The following is a 20,040-nucleotide window of genomic DNA, read 5'->3' as shown; positions in this document are numbered from 1 at the left end:
AAAAAAAAAAAAAAAAAAAAAAAAAAAAAAAAAAAAAAAAAAACCCGCCCCCCGCCGCCCCCCGCCCGCCCGCCGCCCCGCTCCGCTCTCCCTCCGCCCGCCGCCCCGCTCCGCTCTCCGCCCGCCGCCCCGCTCCGCTCTCCGCGCTCCCTGCCTGCGGCCAGGCCTGCCCTGCCGTCGCGGAGCCTCCCGTCCGGCCGCCTGTGGCCGTGCGCGCCGTGACCGCCGCCTGGCGGGCCAGCACGTGCGCGGCCCCCGCCTCCGGCGGCCCGGAGCAGCCCCGCGCCCTGGCCCCGCTGAGCGCAGCGCCTCCCGGCGGCGGCGCGATGCTGTGCTTCCTGAGGGGAATGGCCTTCGTCCCCTTCCTCCTGGTGACCTGGTCGTCCGCCGCCTTCATCATCTCCTACGTGGTCGCGGTGCTCTCCGGGCACGTCAACCCCTTCCTCCCCTACATCAGGTGAGGGGCACGGTGGGCAGCAGGACTGGGGACCAGGCAGAGGCACCCCAGGGCAGCGCTGCGGATGCAAAGGGAAGGGGTCCAGACCCAGCTGGGGCGTCTTGTGGAAAGACCGAGATCTGACGATGAGGAGAGGATGCTCCTGGCAGCCCTGGGATGTACAGGGAGGCAGCGGGTACAGAGCTGAGCAGTTCTGACTTTCCCCTCAACACTGGACACTGAACAGTGGCAGCAGGAGGGGTTCAGGATAGAGTGTAGAACTTTAAGACGGGGCATGGGACAGAATCTCTGGAAGACGCTTCTTTGGCGATATTGAAACAAGGATGGGTTCTGATGGATGCCACTTATTGAGTGTGTGAGAGGCAGATCCAGGTGTGTGCTAAAACAGCTCACATATTTCGCTTCCGCTTCCCAACATCTTCGTGAAGTGGATGTCTGGCTCACTTTTTGTTTAAGGAAACTAGTTTAAGCAGATGTTGAAATATCATCAATGTGACACTGATGTCATAGCTAGGAAATGATGGGAGCAGAATTCACACCGAGATCCGTCCCATAGCAAAAGCAACACTATGCTCCCTCCAGATCTTTGGGAATCTGGCTTAAGCTCTTCTGGATGGAGATGCCCAAGATCTCTCTGGGTACCGTGCCCCCAAAGTCAGAGCCCTCAGATTGTCAACAACTTGTGACCTCTTGTGTTGTCATTATACCGTTTCCTTTTTCATGAGTTTCGGCCTCCTCCTTTCTGAGGAGCACTTCATCAGTGCCCAGGACATGTGTCCAGATTCTCTTCATATGGCTCCCAGCTCTGTGCTTGCCCATGGTAACGGGCGTTCCTTAAATATTAGAACAATCTATTCTTATCCAAGTAGTGTGACCCACCCTGGACCTGTATTGGTCGGTGAGAGGATAAAGTGGGTGACACCCAAGGTTTGTGACTACTTTGTGATTGTAGAGATTATAGAGACTGCAGGGCCTCTCCCTCCTGCAGCCGTTCCGCCTGGTGAGCTATGTTCTCTAATGTTTTTTGTGGATGAGGAAGGGGGAATGAATGTGAGGGAGTAGAGTTTAAAGATGCAAGGAAGAGAGCAATATGAAGAATAGTGCACAGAAGCAAATCTATAGTAATGGTGGTGGTTTTGCCCGCAGAAGAAGAGGGGTTCCATGCATCCAGGATTTTCCCATCAGGCCTTGTGCTCCTGCAGAAACCTGGGCTTGGTTTCTCATGGCTCATTTCAGTCCAAAGTGCCATTGCCTCCCTTCTCTCGATTCTGAAGCAAGATAGATCCTCTTAGACTTGAGTGGAAAGGAAGAGCTTCTCTCGTGGTAATGCTTTTTATTGAGAAAATTATAACTGTGTTTGTCCCGGATCTGAAGTTCAGGGACAGATAATATTTGATATGTGTTGCCCAGGTGCTGAGAGGCAGGGTTTGAGTCTGTGTAGAGGTGTCTGATGTAGTTGTGATTAATATCATCCCAGGGTGAACTTGAAATGGAAGGCATTCAGAAATCGGGAAATGAGCTGAGAAGACGAACCACTTGCGAGATGCTCAAATTACAGACATTCCAAGGAAAGGGTTTTAAATTTAACAAAGAAAAGAAGGCTTCAGGAAGAGAAGAATTAATTATAGGAGAAAAAGGCATGAGATTATCCTCTTGTTGCCAGGAGCCGTTAGCCTACAAACAACAAACATATTGCTTGCCCATGTGTCTGAGGCTTGTAGGTTGTCTGCTCTCTCTGCTCAGGGAGCGGCTGGGGCACTGGATTGCCTCTGCCCCTCGTAGAAAATTAAGTCACTGGGGTAGGGCAAGATGTAGACAAGAACGAGGTGTCAGGAAGTGATGGGAGTAATGCCAGATTTATCCATTTGACCCAGAGATTTTTGGCCTTATCTCCTGTAACTCATCTCTGCTCTCTTGGCCTCCCTACCTCCCTCCAGATACCTCTAACCATGCTGGCCTCCTTCCTGTGTCTTGAACACGTCAGGCCACCACCTCCTCATGGCCCTTACATTGGCTGTTCCTCTGCCAGAATGTTCTTCCTCCAGATATGGCCAGGCTTTCTCCCCTCACCTCCTCCTTTGTTCAGGTATTATCTTGGTGAGGTCTGCTCTGATCACACTATTTAAAATCACACCCTAAGCCTCCTGATCCACCATATCTAGTCTTATTATTCACCATAGCACCCATCACGTTCTTTTTGTTTTTTGTTGAAGAAGATTGGCTCTGAGCTAACATCTGTTGCCAATCCAATCTTCCTCTTTTTGCTTGAGGAAGATTGTCGCTGAGCTGACATCTGTGGCCATATTTTGTATGTGGGATCCCGCCACAGCCTGGCTTGCTGAGTGGTGTGTAGGTCTGCATCAGGGATCTCTACTGGGGTCTCCGGCTGCCGAAGCGGAGTGCATGAACTTACCTGCTACAAGACCAGCGCCCCCCCCCCCCACCACCCCTGCCCATCACCTTCTAACAAACCATACAATTTACCTATTTATTCTGTTGATTATCTGTCTTCCCTCGCTGGAACGTAAGATCCATGAAGGCTCTCAATACTTGTTGAAGGAATATTGCCTGGGCACTCACCATGGGTATTGTTATTCTTCCCCCTTGGACAGGGCAGATCCCTTTAGGGAAGGCTTGATGAGGTCATTGGTGGTTGGTCAGTGATTTGGACATATTTAGGATAAGCCCCCTTTGACTCAATGACTTGAAACAATCTGATGTTCTGATGTTTTTTTAACAATGTCGAACACTTTAAGAGCCATTGTGTTTTAAATAAGAGCCGGAGGGGCCGGCCTGGTGGCGCAGTGGTTAACTGCGCATGTTCTGCTTTGGCGGCCCGGGGTTTATTGGTTTGGATCCGGGTGGGGACATGGCCCCGCTTGGCAAGCCATGCTGTGGTAGGTGTCCCACATATAAAGTAGAGGAAGATGGGCACGGATGTCATCTCAGGGCCAGTCTTCCTCAGCAAAAAGAGGAGGATTGGCAGCAGATGTTAGCTCAGAGCTAATCTTCCTCAAAAAAAAAAAAAAGAGCTGAAACCCTAAGAGGACCTCTCTCCAGTATGACATGCAAACTCAGCTTCCTTATCAGATATTTTCTGGTAACATTGCAATTCATCAGTATATTGGATAAATGGGCAAATAGCTCTTAGACATATGGAAAGATGCTCAACATCATGAATGGAATAAAAATTCAAATTAAAACTCACTGATGCCATTTTTCATCTCCTGGATTGGCAGAAACCCAAATGCTTGATAGCACGCTCTGTTGGTGAGACTTTGGGGAGACAAGCTTTAATGCGTTGCTGATGGGAATGTAAACTGATTCAGTCCGTATGAAGGGACTTTGGCATCATCTATCACAATGACAAAAATATATATCTACAAGGTTACTCATAGCATTGCTTTTAATAACAAAAGTTTGGAAACAATACAAATGTCCATCCATAGAGGACTGGCTACATAAATATGGTTTATCCAAAGAATACTTCAAATGAAAGCTCTCTATACATAGAATACGCTCTTTAATACATTGATATGGAAAAATCTCTGATACACTGTTACATGGAAAAAAGCAAAATGTAGAACAAAATATGCTTCCGTTAGCGGGGATAGGGGGTGGAGGGAGGAGGTCATGGTCAGCTAGACCTTAGCAGATGGGAAATAAGGATGGGCATAAGACTTCCTGCTATGATTTTTAAAAATAATCTTTTTTTTTTGAGAAAGATTAGCCCTGAGCTAACATCTGCTGCCAATCCTCCTCTTTTTGCTGAGGAAGACTGGCCCTGAGCTGACATCTGTGCCCATCTTCCTCTACTTTATATGTGGGACGCCTGCCACAGCATGGCTTGCCAAGCTGTGCCATGTCTGCACCCGGGATCCGAACCTGTGAACCCCAGGCCACCGAAGTGCAACGTGGGCACTTAACCGCTGCGTCACCGGACCAGCCCCATAATCTTTTTATTTTGAGATAATTGTAGATTTACATACAGTTATAAAAAATAATACAGAAAGATCCCATATATCTCTTACTCATTTTCTCCCAAAGGCAACATCTTGCAAACCTAGTATACCTTTTTGTATATATTTATTTTTTAGCAAAATGGATGTGTTTCCTATCAGAAAATTAAATTAGAAACATGAGATTCAAACAGCCACTAAATTTGACAAGTTGGAATATCATAGTGTGATGTTTCTGTATTATGAAACCATTAATGCAAGAATGTCAAAACCAAGGACAAATAAAATTCAACATCAAAGGAGTAGTTTAGATTTTTACCAGGCCACACCAAAATTCTTGAGCACAATCATGCTTAATTTTTTCTTTTAATTTTTTAAAATTTATTTATTTATTCATTTATTTATTTTTTGATGAAGATTAGCCCTGAGCTAACATTTGCCGCCAATCCTCCTCTTTTTGCTGAGGAAGCCTGGCCCTGAGCTAACATCCATGCCCATCTTTCTCTCCTTTATATGTGGGATGTTATGTGTGGGACGCCTGCCAGATCTTGGCCTGACAAGCAGTGCGTAGGACTGCACCCAGGATCCAAATTGGTGTACCCCGGGCAGCCAAAGCAGAACGTTGTGAACTTAACCACTGCGCCACTGGGCTGGCCCCACAATCACGCTTAATTTGTTATAGCTTTTTGTCTTTCCTCTGTGACCAAATCCCTCAGACTATGTTGAATCAACTTTACTCATCAGCTCCTCCCAGTTGATCAGCCACTCTTTTATGTCTTCTTCTTTGGCTTGTGTCTCATGCTTCCAGAATATTCTGCGGACTTTTACTTTTAAAGCTTTGCCAATTCTGCATCCTGGTTGCTTTTTATTATTAGCCTAGTCTCATTTTTTGTGCAAGTACTGTTTACCGGATAGACTGTGCTCTTTGGCCACTCCCATTGTGTCTCCTCATGACCACAAACCCTGCTCAGTGATTGGTAGCAGAAAACTGGGTCACCTAGAATTAAGGCATCTTTAAAGGAGGACCAGAAGGGTGTAGTAAACAAAGTCAGAGAGGTTGGATCTCCAACTCCAAAAATGAATCTACAAAATTAGGGAAATTATTTTATCTTTCATTTAGTTAACATTACAACATTAGGTTAGGATCACAGTTACGTGTTAATTCTTATAGTGAACAAAATTCATTATAATGAACAAAATAAAATGAAAAGATAAAATCCTTACAATGAACAAAAATCTTAAAATCATTCGGGTGCTGATTGTTTTTATTTTTTTTACTTTTTATTAATGTTATGATAGATTACAACCTTGTGAGATTTCAGTTGTACATTATTGTTAGTCATGTTGTGGGTACACCACTTCCCCCTTTGTGCCCTCCCCCCACCCCCCTTTTTCCTGGTAACCACCGATCAGATCTCCTTCTCAATATACTAACTTCCACCTATGAGTGGAGTCATATAGAGTTCGTCTTTCTCTGACTGGCTTATTTCGCTTAACATAATACCCTCGAAGTCCATCCACGTTGCTGCGAATGGGCCAATTTTGTCTTTTTTTATGGCTGAGTAGTATTCCATTGTGTATATATACCATATCTTCTTTATCCAATCATCAGTTTCTGGGCATGTAGGTTGGTTCCACGTCTTGGCTATTGTAAATAATGCTGCAAGGAACATAGGGGTGCGTGGGACTCTTGGGATTGCTGATTTCAGGTTCTTAGGATAGATACCCAGTAATGGGATGGCTGGGTCATAGGGTATTTCTATTTTTAACTTTTTGAGAAATCTCCATACTGTTTTCCATAGTGGCTGTACCAGTTTGCATTCCCACCAACAGTGTATGAGGGTTCCTTTTTCTCCACAACCTCTCCAACATTTGTCACTCTTGGTTTTGGATGTTTTTGCCAATCTAACGGGTGTGAGGTGATATCTTAGTGTAGTTTTGATTTGCACTTCCCTGATGATTAGCGATGATGAACATCTTTTCATGTGTCTATTGGCCATATTTATATCTTCTTTTGAGAAATGTCTGTTCATGTCCTCTGCCCATTTTTTGATCGGGTTGTTTGTTTTTTTGTTGTTAAGCCGTGTGAGTTCTTTGTATATTATGGAGATTAACCCTTTGTCGGATAAGTGGCTTGTAAATATTTTTCCCCAGTTAGTGAGCTGTTTTTTGGTTTCAATCCTGTTTTCCCTTGCCTTGAAGAAGCTCTTTAGTCTGATGAAGTCCCATTTGTTTATTCTTTCTATTGTTTCCCTCAACTGAGGAGTTATAGTGTCCGAAAAGATTCTTTTGAAACTGATGTCAAAGAGTGTACTGCCTATATTCTCTTCTAGAAGACTGATTGTTTCAGGCCTAATCTTTAGGTCTTTGATCCATTTTGAGTTTATTTTGGTGTGTGGTGAAAAACAATGGTCAATTTTCCATCTTTTGCATGTGGCTGTCCAGTTTTCCCAGCACCATTTGTTGAAGAGACTTTCTTTTCTCCATTGTAGGCCCTCTGCTCCTTTGTCGAAGATTAGCTGTCCATAGATGTGTGGTTTTATCTCTGGGCTTTCAATTCTGTTCCATTGATCTGTGGACCTGTTTTTGTACCAGTACTATGCTGTTTTGATCACTGTAGCTTTGTAGTATGTTTTGAAATCGGGGATTGTGATTCCTCCAGCTTTGTTTTTCTTGCTCAGGATTGCTTTAGCAATTCGCGGTCTTTTGTTACCCCATATGAATTTTAGGATTCTTTGTTCAATTTCTGTAAAGAATGTTCTTGGGATTCTGATTGGGATAGCATTGAATCTGTAGATTGCTTTAGGTAGTATGGACATTTTAACTATGTTTATTCTTCCAATCCATGTGCATGGAATGTTTTTCCATCTCTTTATGTCGTCATCAATTTCTTTCAAGAAAGTCTTGTAGTTTTCATTGTATAAATCCTTCACTTCCTTGGTTAAGTTTATCCCAAGGTATTTTATTCTTTTCGTTGCGATTGTGAATGGGATTGAGTTCTTGAGTTCTTTTTCTGTTAGTTCATTGTTAGTGTATAGAAATGCTACTGATTTATGTATGTTGATTTTATACCCTGCTACTTTGCTGTAGTTGTTGATTATTTCTAATAGTTTTTCTATGGATTCTTTGGTGTTTTCTATCTATAAGATCATGTCGTCTGCAAACAGCGAGAGTTTTACTTCTTCGTTACCTATTTGGATTCCTTTTATTTCTTTTTCCTGCCAAATTGCTCTGGCCAACACCTCCAGTACTATGTTGAATAGGAGTGGTGAAAGTGGGCACCCTTGTCTTGTTCCTGTCCTCAGAGGGATGGCTTTCAGTTTTTGTCCATTGAGTATGATGTTGGCTGTGGGTTTGTCATATATGGCCTTTATTATGTTGAGGTACTTTCCTTCTATACCCATTTTATTGAGGGTTTTTATCATAAATGGGTGTTGGATCTTGTTGAATGCTTTCTCTGCATCTATTGAGATGATCATGTGGTTTTTGTTTTTCATTTTGTTGATGTAGTGTATCACGTTGATTGACTTGTGGATGTTGAACCATCCCTGTGTCCCTGGTATAAATCCCCCTTGATCGTGGTGTATAATCTTTTTGATGTATTGCTGTATTCGGTTTGCCAGAATTTTGTTGAGGATTTTTGCATCTATGTTCATCAGTGATATCGGCCTGTAGTTCTCCTTTGTGTTGTCCTTGTCAGGTTTGGGGATCAGAGTGATGTTGGCTTCATAGAATGTGTTAGGGAGTACTCCATCTTCCTCAATTTTCTGGAATAGTTTGAGAAGAATAGGTATTAAATCTTCTTTGAATGTTTGGTAGAATTCTCCAGAGAAGCCGTCTGGTCCTGGACTCTTATTTTTGGGGAGGTTTTTGATTACTGTTTCTATTTCCTTACTTGTGATTGGCCTATTCAGATTCTCCATTTCTTCCTGATTCAGTTTGGGGAGGTTGTAGGAGTCTAGGAAGTTGTCCATTTCTTCTAGGTTGTTCAATTTGTTGGCATATAGTTTTTCACAGTATTCTCTTATGATCCCTTGTATTTCGTTGGTATCTCTTGTGATTTCTCCTCTCTCATTCCTAATTTTATTTATTTGAGATTTTTCTCTTTTTTTCTTGGTGAGTCTGGCTAAAGGTTTGTCGATTTTGTTAATTTTTTCGAAGAACCAACTCTTTGTTTCATTGATCCTTTCTACTGTCTTTTTTGTTTGAATATCGTTTATTTCTGCTCTTATTTTTATTATTTCCCTCCTTTTACTGACTCTGGGCTTTGTTGGGTGCTGATTTTTTAAGGGAGGAGTACATACTTTTTCCGATATGGTTTTATGATTGAATGATGTAAAGTCCTTGATTTCACATTTGTCTATTGAAGGAGGATATGAAGAGGCTCGTTTTTGCAGAAATGTTTTATGACTTCAATTCTCCCAGTGATTGTTTTTAATCTATGTGTAAGGATATTGATCTCGTTTATTGTCTGTCTCTCACACAAAATGTAAGTTCCACAAGGGTAGAGATTTAGGGTTTGTTCACTCCTGCATCCCCAGCATTTATGACAGTGCCAGACCACAGTAAGTGCTTAGTAAATATTGGTTGACAGCTGACCGAGATAATTCATATCAGATGGGCCTGTTTTATTTATTATCCCTGTTCTAGTAATCTTGTCGGCTTCTCTTCTGCCGGCGCTCACCATTCATTAACTCTGGTTATGATTCCAGTGGTTCTCCAACACCATTTCTATCGGCTTCATGAAATTCTCCATGTTTTACAAGATTTGCAACCTCACTTTGTAGTCAGTTTGGCTTGTATTGTTGAATATTTACAACAGTTGATAATCCTACTGAGAGGGAACGTAGTGTGGTGGATAAGTTTTGGAGCAGAGATCTGGATAGAATTCAGCTCCACCATGTGCCCCGGCTATAGGACTTTGGACGAATTGCTTGACTTCTCTTTGCTTTTCTATGGGTTAATAATAACATCGCCCTCATTAACATGTGAACTCTCTTAGGACTTATTAATACCCTGGTCCAAAAACAGAATAAGTTCTCTGTAAGCATTTGCTATAAGTATTATCAAGGGACCGATCCACATTGATCTGGATAGATGCCAGTGTTAAATAGGAAAAGACAATTGGTCGAGGGCTAATTTTATAAGTGATAGGTTTTTTTTTTTTGAGGAAGATTAGCCCTGAGCTAACTACTGCAAATCCTCTCTTTTTGCTGAGGAAGATTGGCCCTGAGCTAACATCCATGCCCATCTTCCTCTACTATATACGTGGAATGCCTACCACAGCATGGCTTGACAAGTGGTGCCATGTCCGCACCCGGGATCCGAACCCAGGAACCCCGGGCCGCCGAGAAGCAGAACATGCGAACTTAAGCGCTGTGCCACCAGGCCGGTCCCTATAAGTGACAGGTTTATTTGTGAATATAACAGAAGCTTTCTTAACCAGCCTCAACTTAACTTCCTGGGTAACTGATAATCTCATTCTCAGTATTTTCATTTTCATTCTCTGCAAAATATGGTTGTCCCTTGGTATCCTCAGGGGATGGGTTCCAGGAGCCTGTGGATACCAAAATCCTCAGATGCTCAAGTCCCTTAAATAAAATGGCAGAGTATTTGCATATAACCTATGCACATCTCTCTCATACACTTTAAATCATCTCTAGGTTACTTATAATACCAATAGAATGTAAATGCTATGTAAATAGTTGTTATACTGTATTGTTTAGGGAATAATGACAAGAAAAAAAGATCTGTGCATGTTCAGTACAGAGGCAACCATCAGGCCTTTGATCTGTGGTTGGTCGAATGCGCGGATGCCGGACCACAGATTTGGAGGGCCGACTGAACACTGACTGAAGCCAATGGTCCCTGAAAACCTCTTCCAGTGGTGACCACTCTCTGGGCTGTTTGCTGCCTTCTCTCACTTGTTTCTTTGTATCCTATGTATCAAATGCCAGCTGTGTTTTTCCCCAACTCTGTTTATGCCAGTTGTTTATTTTATTGAAATTGTGTGATTTAACTCAATATACCTATAAACTATTGGTCTGTGAATGTGAAAAGAGAATTGTATATATATATTTTTTTTTGGTGAGAAAGATTGGCCCTGAGCTAACACCTGTTGCCAGTCTTCCTCCTTTTGCTTGAGGAAGATTGGCCCTGAGCTAACATCCATGCCAATCCTCCTCTATTTTGTATGTGGATGCTTCCACAGCATGGCTTGATGAGCGGTGTGTAGGTCCATGTCCAGGATCTGAACCCGTGAACCCCGGGCCACCAAAGTGGAGCACGTGAACTTAACCACTATGCCACCAGGCCGGCCCAAGAATTGTAATTTTTAAGAAAACTCAGTTGGATGCTTTGGAAAGATTCAAAAGAGACAGTTGTCAAAACAAGTAGTGGTTATGACAAATGTAGAGATTTACGAAACTGATAAAAAACTAGAAGGATTCTGCACTCAAATTGCTTCAAAAGTGTCTTTAAGATTTTCCCTCCACTTTAAAGAAACCAAAACCGGAAATGAGATGATTCAGAGTAGATGTGGTTTATATGCCAGAAAGACATACAGTGGACTTGTACACACGTAACGTGCCTTGGCCTACTTCAACAGGTAGGCAAATGAATGTGTGTACATTTATATGTTTGTGATGTGTATGTGTCCATGTAATTTTTGATGACTTCCTGCTTAAGCCAACTTTCTTGATTACTAACTACTTTGAATTTCAGACAATGGTGATGTTTGCTTCCCTGTTCAACCATAACAGTGGAGGCCGGGATAATAAATAATCAGATAATGAGGTCTCTGTGTATAAAGTCACATTCTGGCATGATGTTAATGACGCTTCAGTTTACGACTCAGTGATTATTACCTCATAGTATCACTAAATCACAGTGTCATGAGGACAAAAAGGCAGGTATGCCATTTACAGCTTTTAGCTAGAAAAGTATCATCTTTGAAATGATAATTTGTAGTTTAATATTTTCTTCAAGAAAGCATTATCCAAATTAGTTAATTCTAAGAGAAGCATAATAAGAAAATTGAAGATCTCAAACTTGTGCAGCTCAAAAATTAATTGAGGTGGGGGCCAGCCTGCTGGCATAGTGGTTAAGTTCGCATGCTCTGCTTTGGCTGTCCTGGGTTCACAGGTTCGGATCCCAGGCGCAGACCCAGACACCACTTGTTAAGCCATACTGTGGCAGCATCCCACACACAAAACAGAGGAAGATTGGCATAGCTGTTAGCTGAGGGCTAATCTTCCTTACAAAAAAAAAAAAATAATTGAGGTGATGGATGCAGTGTTGCTTGGCTTCTGAGTCAATTGTAAATATATAATTTCTCCTCTGTTTAATTTAAATTTCCCATTGTCGTTTGATGTAAAATTCTCTTTTTTCACTGAATTAAATAAAATTGTGAATGTTTTTTTTCTTCTTTCCTTATTCCTACTTTTAAAAAGCAGTAGGGTATTGCTCAAAAGTCTTGACTGATGCAGGTCTGACAACTTTTAAATATAAAAGCTCAATTTCAACTTAAAAAAGAAGAGTGCCCCGTTTAACAGTCCGCCTTACCTGACAGTAATTGTATTTTTCGTTGCATCGAGAACATGCACTGTAGAGTTCTCACATGCCGAGGACAACTAATGGCTCCAGAAGGAATAGCTGATGCGAGCCTGGTTGTAGATGTAGAATACTGTACACTCACATGGAAATGATACGTAATCATAAAAAGCATCGCAATACAGCACAGCAGAGAAGAATTCCTAAGTTGTGTCCATTGAAATTAGATAGCTCTGGATGCACGGCTTGGCTTCCCCATTTATAATCTATGTGACCTTGGGCAAGTTACTTTTCTAAGACTCAGTTTCTTCATCTTTAAGATGGTGATAATAAGTACTTTCCTTTTTTTTCTTTTTGTTTGCTTTTTCTCCCCAAATCCCCCCCAGTACATAGTTGTATATTTTAGTTGTGGGTCCTTCTAGTTGTGACATGCGGGACACCACCTCAGCATGGCCTGGTGAGCAGTGCCATGTCTGTGCCCAGGATCCAAATGGGCGAAAGCCTGGGCCACCAAAGTGCAGTGCGTGAACTTAACCACTCAGCCACAGGGCCGGCCCCCAATACTTTCCTTATGATGTTATGAAGACCAAATAAGATGTGCCTGGCCAAGGGTAAGTGCTGAGGAAATGTTAATTTTTTTTTGTTTTGTAATATTAGCAGCTGTCGCCCAAGTGGGGATGGTTTCTAGAGATTCCTCCAAAAAACTTCCAGCATCTGACATCTTTTCACCTCCCTCTTCATTACCACCCGTGTCTGAGCCATGGTCATCTCTTGACAAAATACTGAAATAGCTTCCTAATGGTCTCCCTGGCCCACACTTGCCCTTCTAGTCTTTTCCCAACATCTTTTAAAAACATCTATCAACTTGCTATCCCTTCCCTGCTTTCAGCCCTCAACAGCTTCCCATCATGCTTCGGGCTCTCTGTGACCCCTCCCTCATATGCACACACATCCTTGCCCACTCCCTCCTCCAGCCACAACTGCTTCCTTGGAGTTCCTCTAACATATTGCCACCTTAAGGCCTTTGACTTTGTTGTTCCCTCTGCTTGTAATTTTCCTGGCCCAAATATTCCACTTCATTCAGCTCTCTGTTCAAGTACCCTTCCCAGATTAGACTGTCCCAAGTAGGCGGCTCACCCCTCTCTGTCCTCTTATCCAGCTTTCCTTTTCTTCACAGCATTCATCACTCCTAGACTATTTGTGTTGCCCCTCACGAAAATATACGTTCCACGAAGGAGTAGCTTTTCTCTTTTATTTGCCACTGCATTCACTATGCCTCCAGAATTGCCTGTTACATAGAAGGCAGTTAGTACTTATGTGTTGAATCAATGAATCCTTGAACCTTTTGTTAGATATTAAACTTTAAAGGTAGTGAATTATCTTTGTATTCCTCTCACTTGGCACAGTTCTCAACTCTTAGGAGGTGCTTAACAGTTCTTTTAAAATGTTGTATGAGGGAACAAGGAAGGAACTCAGATTGACAGAGAGGGCAAAGTGCTGGTGGGTAGTGAGAGAAAAGAGCAAGTTGTTTGCATTTATGAGTAGAAATTTCTTTTTAAGTTTAAAAATAGTTGATAGAGCTATATGGTACCTCACACTCTAGAATAATCCTATCAAGTGAAGCTACCAAAAAGTTAGCCCTAATAATTAAAAGTATCTAATAAAATGTAATTACTTTTTATTATTATACTTATTCCTTTTAAATATCATGAAGATAAAGGAAGTAATGGTCTCCTTTTACTGGTGCATTAAGTATTTTAGGTTCTTTTTTTTATTTTTTTATTTTTCCTTTTTCTCCCCAAACCCCCTGGTAAATAGTTGTGTATTTTTGGTTGTGGGTCCTTCTAGTTGTGGCATGTGGGATGCCGCCTCAGCATGGCTTGATGAGAAGTGCCATGTCCACGCCCAGGATCTGAACCTGCGAACCCTGCGAACTTAACCACTCGGCCATGGGGCTGGTCCCTAAGTGTTTTAGGTTCTAAGTCCTGATTAATCTTCCAAGCAATGGGCCTGGGATTTTAGGGGAATGTAACAAACCCGTCTGGATACACAGATAATTTTGCATCTCGTCAGCATCTCAGTCCCCCGAGTGACTCCAGGCTTGGGAATAATGGAATCACATGTATCCAGTGATTAAAAGGACAGCATTCGACCAAGCTTATATTATCATGTACATTTTCTTTGTACTATTTTCATTCTTTTGAGCATCAAATGATTATGCACTGGCTTATCATAAATTAGGTTGAAGAAGGGGGTTAGACAAACAACTTGGAATTTTCCATGATAAACTTAGCTTGTAGAAATGTAGGGGCCACCCTGGTGTGGCAGCCGTTAAGTTCGCACGTTCTGCTTCAGTGGTCCGGGGTTTGCGGATTCCCAGGTGTGGACCTATGCACCGCTTGTCAAGCCATGCTGTGGCAGGCATCCCACATATAAAGTAGAGGGAGATGGGCACAGATGTTAGCTCAGGGCCAGTCTTCCTCAGTAAATAGAGGAGGATTGGGGGCAGATGTTAGCTCAGGGCTAATCTTCCTCAAAAAAAAAAAAAAAGTGAATACAAGAAATACAGACATAAACTGATTTCCTAGGTGCGAACTACCCTAGAAACAACTGTGTACACATAACAGCCTCAACCGCATCTAAGCCACATACAGATGAACCATAGTTCCTAGCCCCACTGCAGTTTCCAGGAAATGTCTCATTTACAAGGAGGCAAATGAGGAGGTGGATGGGACTGGGGCAGGGCTGGAACTGTATTGCTTAAGCACATGGTACAGAATCATGTGATGGGAGTCGGGTGGGAAGCCTGCTTCTGCCGGATTGGGAGGTTAACTGGTTTCACCTCTCACTCATTCTCCAGTTTCCTGAATCAGGCACTCAAGCATAGCTATGCCAACCAAATACTACCAGCTCTGCTTTTGCACAATAACATCGTTTAGTTTGAGCATAAAAATAAAAAATAAAAGGAGGCTGCTCACAAGGTCTCTTGGTACCCCCTTGGTGTTATGCTCATTTGGATTCTAACATCAGGCAGAAGATGCGATGCAATATTTACGATGTAACATGTATTAGCTCAGACTGAAAGCCTTAAAAGAATGTTTTAAGGTAAGAGAGACTTTCATTTTTATTAACAATAATAAGCAACCATTATGATTCTTAAAAGTTCTTAGAAATATCCACATTTTCATTTGCTTCTTGGAGAGTTTTCTTGAAATATTCTCGAGCAAAATTTCACCAAATATAATTAGGCACCGCTTTGTCACTTAATGGAAATAAATCACAAATTGACCATTCTAACCTGATGGAATGGGACATTTGTGACCCAGATTATGTCTAACACATAATAAGTAGGTGTCCCAGAAATATTTTGTTGATGAGCAGATAAATTTTGTAGTTATTTGTGGAGCCAAATAAAAAAAAACTTAAAAGAGGCTTGCATTTAATCAAACAACTGGTTATGAATGCAATGCACTAATATTTTCCCCAATTTTTGTAGTATTGACACTGCCTATGTCATAGTGCCAAGTGTAGGAATGTAGGCCCATTGGTACTCATGCATTCATGATGGCTGTTGTAGACTTGGTAATTCTGAAAGAAAATTAGATTTACCATGGAAGTGAAAATTTGTCAAAGATGGTCTACAATTCAATTATGGCATTTGAAAGCTATGAGGTCTTGCCTAGTTTATGCCTTCCTGGTACACAACAAAGGCACGATGATCCCTTCTCATTACGATCATGGTTCATTCCCATGGTATGCTGGAGCCAGCTGGTATGTGCTCCTAAGAGCCAATTGCGTGCATTTCTTCTTAACTCCATGTTCAGTGACCTACATTTTGGTAGGTTGAATTTTGCCATGTTGGGAGTATTTACACCATGGAAGTTGACCTGTGGTACAAACCAGGCTCCCTCCAGAGCTAATTGTTAAACATTTACCAGCACATCAGTGTTTGTTCTCTACCCACACCCCCAATCGTGGTAACTGCTTTGTTCCTTGCCTGCTGTTAGAGCACAGTGGAGGCAGGAAAGCCAAGGAATCAGACATCTGGATTGGAATATAAATGCCTGTGTTTAATAGCTCTATGACCTTGAACAACTTATACAACCTCTCTAATATCCAGTTTCCTCTTTAGTAAAATGAGGTTGATAGAGGCTCCACCTTAGTGTTCGAGGATGAAATGAAATGATGGATGGTAAGCACCTAACAGTGCCTGCTACAGAGTAAATGCTCAATAAGTGGTATCTATTAGGTCAAAATTTTTTTTCCAGTAGTGATAATCATTCATTCAACAAATACATCTGGAATGGCTATTTGAAAAGCATTTTTGATTCTGCCTGGATAGTTTTGAATGTACAAATAAAGAAGAATAAAATACCACCCAGAAATTCTGAGCTTTCAGATCGCATGTTTGATGTCAGGTGGACTGTACATCTGGGCCCTTCACATGTGTCTTGGGTTGCTATCAATGGACAGTTCTCAAGTCTGGCTGTCTTCTCATCTCATGTTAGAGCACCTTTGTCCCCCCAACTACCTGTCCCCCTAAGTATCCTCCTCGCTCTGCCATTTCCTTCCCTTTCTCCGCAAACAAGCAAACAATCTTCCCAGCACATGGCAGATTACTCTCAGATCTGTGGTTTAAGTACTCTTGCATAAGTGACCAGGTGGCTGCCTGTTCTTTTTTTTTTTTTTTGCAGAGGAAGATTCACCTTGAGCTAACATCTGTGTCAATCTTCCTCTATTTTGTATGTGAGTCGTCAGCCACAGCATGGCTGAGGAGTGGTGTAGGTCCATGCCTGGGGTCTGAACCTTTGAACCCGGGCACCTAAGCTGAGCGTGCCAAACTTAACTACTTCGCCACGGGGCCAGCCCCAAGTGGCCGCCTTTTTATACCCTGAGGCCAAGACTAGAAGCTTTGATTTCCCCATGAGAATTAATCTTCCGGCAAAAGCGCTGCCCAAGGCTACGAGCTGCCTCCACCTTCTTCCTGTCGCTGGTTGCCATCCCCTCCTCTCGCCCACTCAGCACCACCCTGTGCTCAGAAGGGCATCCCACACACTGGGCGGCATCTCCACCTCAGCCTGCCTTTAGTGAGACAAATGGTTTTTCCCTACATTTTTACCTATGTAGGAAAAATGGTAATGTTAAATTCTAAACCCTGCAGATTCTTACAGGGGCAAGTGAACCGAGATGGAAATAATTGAGAATAGAGGCCTTTGTTGTAAGGGGAATATTAACCTCTTTCTACTCTTCAAGTATTAAGTGTTCACAAAACCTACAGCCTGCTGCTTTCTGCGCACACAGGCTTCTTGTGGAATTCTTCAAACACTTTGAAGTGCGTCTTTGCAGCATGATCAGTTTTTAAATAGTACTTAAATTTCAGAGCCATTTGTAAACATGGGAACACTCAAGACGAGTATGAGCTGTTTCATGTTGGGAGCTCTTTTGCCATCAGTTTTAAATCATTGCTTTATGTGAGCAGCTTGAAAATGTAAAAATGTAAACCTTGGCATTAATGTATAGAAAACAGAACATATCAAACTCCACTTTCCAGCTCATTTAATTAATTAATTGATAGACTGCACCTGAAAAATGTTTTATAGAAACTATTTTTTGTTAAAATAATTTATCACCATTAATATGTCTTCAATACTCTATGATGTTTCCATAAAGTACTGATAGATATCAATGATATTCAGCTTTCCATGATTGTATTTTCAGCAGTGTAAATTCTTGTGCATAAATCAAATTGTTAAAAAAACTAAAATGATGTGTTTATGTGTATTTAATATCCCAATAGCAGATTTTTCAAATGTAACTTTAGACCAGTTTTTTTTTTTTCCAAAATAGTCACACTCAATTCTTCACCAAGAATGAACACATATCAAGTTTACTGGGCTCGATCACTTGAGAAACAGCACCACCATTCACTTTAAACATTTCCTAGCTTTTTACGGTGGCAAAAAAAAAATGTAATCTCTCATGGTAGAAAAATGAATTTTAGATTTTTTTCTTTTTTCTATTTTTTTTTTTAAAGATTGGCACCTGAACTAACATCTGTTGCCAACCTTTTTTTTTTTTCTTCCCCTTCTTCTCCCCAAAGACCCCTAGTACATAATTGTATATTCTGGTTGTGAGTGCCTCTGGTTGTACTGTGTGGGATGCCACCTCAGCATGGCTTGATGAGCGGTGCCACGTCCACGCCCAGGATCCGAACCAGTGGAACCTCGGGCCACTAAAGCAGAGTGTGTGAACTTAAACACTCATCCATGGGGCTGGCCCCGAATTTTAGATTTTTCAGAGCCAAAATGGAAACACTTTAGAACAAAATCAGGCCAAATCTTTGGAATTTAAAGTGGCTGAACACCCAGAAGAAACACAGTATAAAAACTGCCAATTACAATTGCAATTACAAACCTGCCTGGAGGTCTGAACTGAATTCCTTTTTAATAATTTGGACATTTCTTCTCTTTCTTAGTGATACAGGAACAACCCCTCCAGAAAGTGGTATTTTTGGATTTATGATAAACTTCTCCGCATTTCTTGGTAAGTACCCAATAATTATTATAAATATATGAAAAATTCACAATCTCAGGTGAGGTGAAATATGTTATTTACAGTTATATATAATTTTTAAAATTTTTTTAACAGATTTTATTTTTTAGAATAGTTTTAGGTTCACAGCAAAATTGAGCAAAGGGTAGAGATTTCCCATCTATGTGCCTCCTCCTGCCCCATAACTTCCCCCACCAGAGTGGTAGATTTGGTAGTTAATCAACCTACATTGACACATTATAATCACTAGAAGTCCACAGTTTACATTAGGGTTCACTCTTGGTGTGTATGATTTTTTAAAAGTATGACCTTTGCTCTACTTTGAGAAACTAAAATGACTAGAAATCCAAAGTTATTTACAGCTTCATTATAGAACTATTCTTCACTTCATCTCGTAATTTGCTACAGGATTTTGGAATGGATTTTAAATGTAACTTAATTTTCTAAATTGTGAATTATATCCGATGCATTTGTGTAAGCCAAAGACACCTAATGCATAAGGTAATGTTTCTCAGAGTGTGTTCTGAAGGCAACTTAGATAAAAATCATCTGGGGCCCTGGTTAAAAGGCATGTCCCGGGGCCACACTGCAGATCCACCCAATCAGAACCTCTGGGAGAGGGGACCGAGAATATGCATTGCGAGCAAGCTCTCTCGGGCACTCCGGGATTCACTGGGGCTTGCGAACCCCTGGCAAAGGTGTTGTCTCGCCTGTTAGAGAAAGGGGGAAGGAGAAGCGGGGAAGTTTGTCTCCCACTCAGGTATAATTTTTCTTTTCAATTCCTCAAATGCACCTGAGATGCAGTTGACAGAATACAACCCTCTCATGAGCCAGTTAATGTAGGGACTGGAAAACTCGGTCTACTTCGGGGTGATCTGGGTGTACGGCCGTAAGGGGCAGGGCGCTTTCTCTTGGCGCTTCCGTAAACCTCTACCCTATGGAACAATGGAGTATCGTCCAGGGGCCTCTTGGGTAACCAGCACTCTGTCCCGCTCTGCTGGTGCAGGATGGGAAGGGACGGAGGTGCCGGAAACCCTACTTAGTGACTTGGCATCTTTGGAATTTGTTCATCCTACTTGGTGGAATGAAAGTTTCACCCCGTCCCCATTTGTGGTTTCTCCTCCCAAGGTTTTGCAGGTGACAAGGGGAAGTAGAAACAGGAGTGAATCAATTCCAGCGGCCTCTTATGCCATCCTTGCCCGGAGTCCAGATTTAGAAGACAGATTATCACTAACAAGCGATAAATACGGCTTTTTGCTTCTAGGCAAGGCAGAATCTGATATGAATATCTTCGTTTAAAACTGTCTATGATAAATTGTTAGCTTTTAACCTACTTTTTAAAATTCAGCAACATATTACGGCCATCACGCTGTATCAATACAGAGAAATCTACTTTATCCTTTTAACACGTGCATGATATCCATCTCATGGCTGTATTATAATTTATTTCATCAGTCTCTATTGTTAAACATTTATTTATTTCTGATTTTGTAATTTACAATGCTAAAGTGAACATCTTTT

At 41.8% G+C, this 20,040-nt stretch overlaps 1 protein-coding gene across 2 annotated transcripts in view; it reads left to right on the top strand.

Moving 5' to 3' along the window:
- Positions 1-81: 81 nt before the first annotated feature.
- The window catches only part of DRAM1 (DNA damage regulated autophagy modulator 1), a 39,594-nt gene continuing 19,635 nt past the window's right edge, over positions 82-20,040 (top strand). For both annotated transcript variants that reach the window (XR_006886102.1, XM_046646008.1), the window contains exons 1-2: positions 82-457; positions 18,443-18,510. Coding sequence is in view for 1 of the 2 variants with exons in the window: in XM_046646008.1 (XP_046501964.1) it covers positions 327-457; positions 18,443-18,510 (199 nt within the window). In the remaining variant the exon portion in view is untranslated. The remainder of the gene's footprint in view (positions 458-18,442; positions 18,511-20,040) is intronic.

Source organism: Equus quagga, chromosome 19 (assembly GCF_021613505.1).
Source record: "Equus quagga isolate Etosha38 chromosome 19, UCLA_HA_Equagga_1.0, whole genome shotgun sequence".
Classification (NCBI taxonomy): domain Eukaryota; kingdom Metazoa; phylum Chordata; class Mammalia; order Perissodactyla; family Equidae; genus Equus; species Equus quagga.
This window is presented reverse-complemented; position numbering and strand designations above follow the sequence as displayed.